At 39.4% G+C, this 1682-nt stretch overlaps 1 protein-coding gene across 1 annotated transcript; it reads right to left on the reverse strand.

Moving 5' to 3' along the window:
• Nucleotides 1–464: 464 nt before the first annotated feature.
• LOC104947865 (BMP/retinoic acid-inducible neural-specific protein 3-like) lies at nucleotides 465–1216 on the reverse strand (the record flags this gene model as incomplete). Its single annotated transcript, XM_010773978.1, has 2 exons — nucleotides 465–701; nucleotides 1111–1216. Coding segments are annotated over 2 exons (343 nt in total), but the record flags the coding sequence as incomplete, so codon positions are not given.
• Nucleotides 1217–1682: the final 466 nt, after the last annotated feature.

Raw genomic sequence — 1682 nt, forward strand, 5'->3', positions numbered from 1 at the left:
AATTGAATAAGCAGATACTTTTTCACAATATAAAATTATATGATTAATGACATCATGACTATATCTTTATCAAGCTGCAACATAGTCAACCATTTGCTTGCAATGATGTTTCAGTCAAAGTCTAACAAAGATACTGTATAATAAAATAGATAAGAGTGCTTAACATTCATGCAATACATTATTTGTAAAAGATATGTGTGGCTTTGAAAATACATAACACTGGGACTTTGGTGTTGTGTATATAATCTAAAGTCCCAGTGTTATGTATCTACCAAATGTAAGTCAATACAGTTAATAAGCAAGTCCTCTGTGTACTGTTGTATTCCCAATATATCTATTGGATGGAATTTGTCCCATGTTTTCATTGTTTTCTTTGCCCATTGGCTTCAATAACAATGGGGTCTACTTTTCTGTCAGTGGGAGATCCACAGCTATTGAATGAGCGCAAATAGGAAAACACTGACCTGACTCCTCAAAGTCTCGGTTGGCCATTTTCCAGGAATCTCTGATTTTCTGCACACTGGCTTCCATAGCTCTCAGAGCCACCTCAGGGCAATTACACTGTGGGTAGTCCACGGCGCAGTGGCACCAACAGTCATTGTCCCGGCACACAAACTGGCCTTCCTCATTACATCCGATGTAGCTGAGAGCTGCCTGCACAAACCTTGGCTTTAGGTACTCTGGCAGAATGGCTTGAAGGCCTGTGACAAGAACAAAATCATGGAAATGTCACATGGCTGAATGAATACGGAGCTCTTCAGGTATAGCAGTAAATTAGTTTAAATGGCTGTTGTACACTAGATCTGTAAATCACTAAGGGTCGACGCTCATTTTCTCTGCTTTTATCTTGCCACGCTTGACATATGCTTGGCGTCACATGCAATGTGCTGAGATTCACTTAAAGTTTTATTTGTACTGCACAGTGCTGCTACTTTTGTTGTGAATCATTACTTGGATTCACTTCAGAAATCGGCAAGCATGCATGGGCAAAAAAGAGTGATTGAAGCAAAACTCATTCTGACACTCATGCTGCTGTTATAAGCTCGCTGGAGAACAGACACTGCGACAATTCCATCAAAAATTGGAGGAGTTCAATTATGGATGCCCAACCTTGCAAATGAATCTTGTTTTCAGGGCTCTGAACCAAAACGGAGCTGACAGAGTCGAGGTTGTCATAGTTACTGCATCCAAGAGGGCCTGTTCTTGTTTCGGTCACCTAAAGGGAGAAACACAAAGGAACATAACAATAACCCATATTGAGAGAGTAACCCACCAATGGCATTAAAAATAAACAGGGGGAGGGTGAGATAAAGGAAAAAGAAAAGGGAGAACATGTATGACTTGTCAAGCAGAATCAGATTAATCTTCTCCCCCCTTTATAAACATATTACATATTCTGAGATGTATTGTGAACATCTTAACTAGGAGAATGACGTGGACTGGAAACTGTGTCGTGATATCTCTGGAGTAAACCTTAATGAGCAAGTTGTATCATCCGTCAAATTTGTCTCAACATTGTTTTTCCCCATTACAATGCCCCCTGACACCCATAACATGCTGCTGTAAGCATGTCCTATTGAATGATACACACTGTAAAAACGCAAACTTAAAATTGTTGGCCTGAAAATAATTTGTTTGTAAGGTGAACAAAAAATATTGAATTGCGTTGCTTACTACATTAA

Source organism: Notothenia coriiceps, unplaced genomic scaffold (genome assembly GCF_000735185.1).
Source record: "Notothenia coriiceps isolate Sejong01 unplaced genomic scaffold, NC01 NC01_scaffold00013266, whole genome shotgun sequence".
NCBI lineage: Eukaryota > Metazoa > Chordata > Actinopteri > Perciformes > Nototheniidae > Notothenia > Notothenia coriiceps.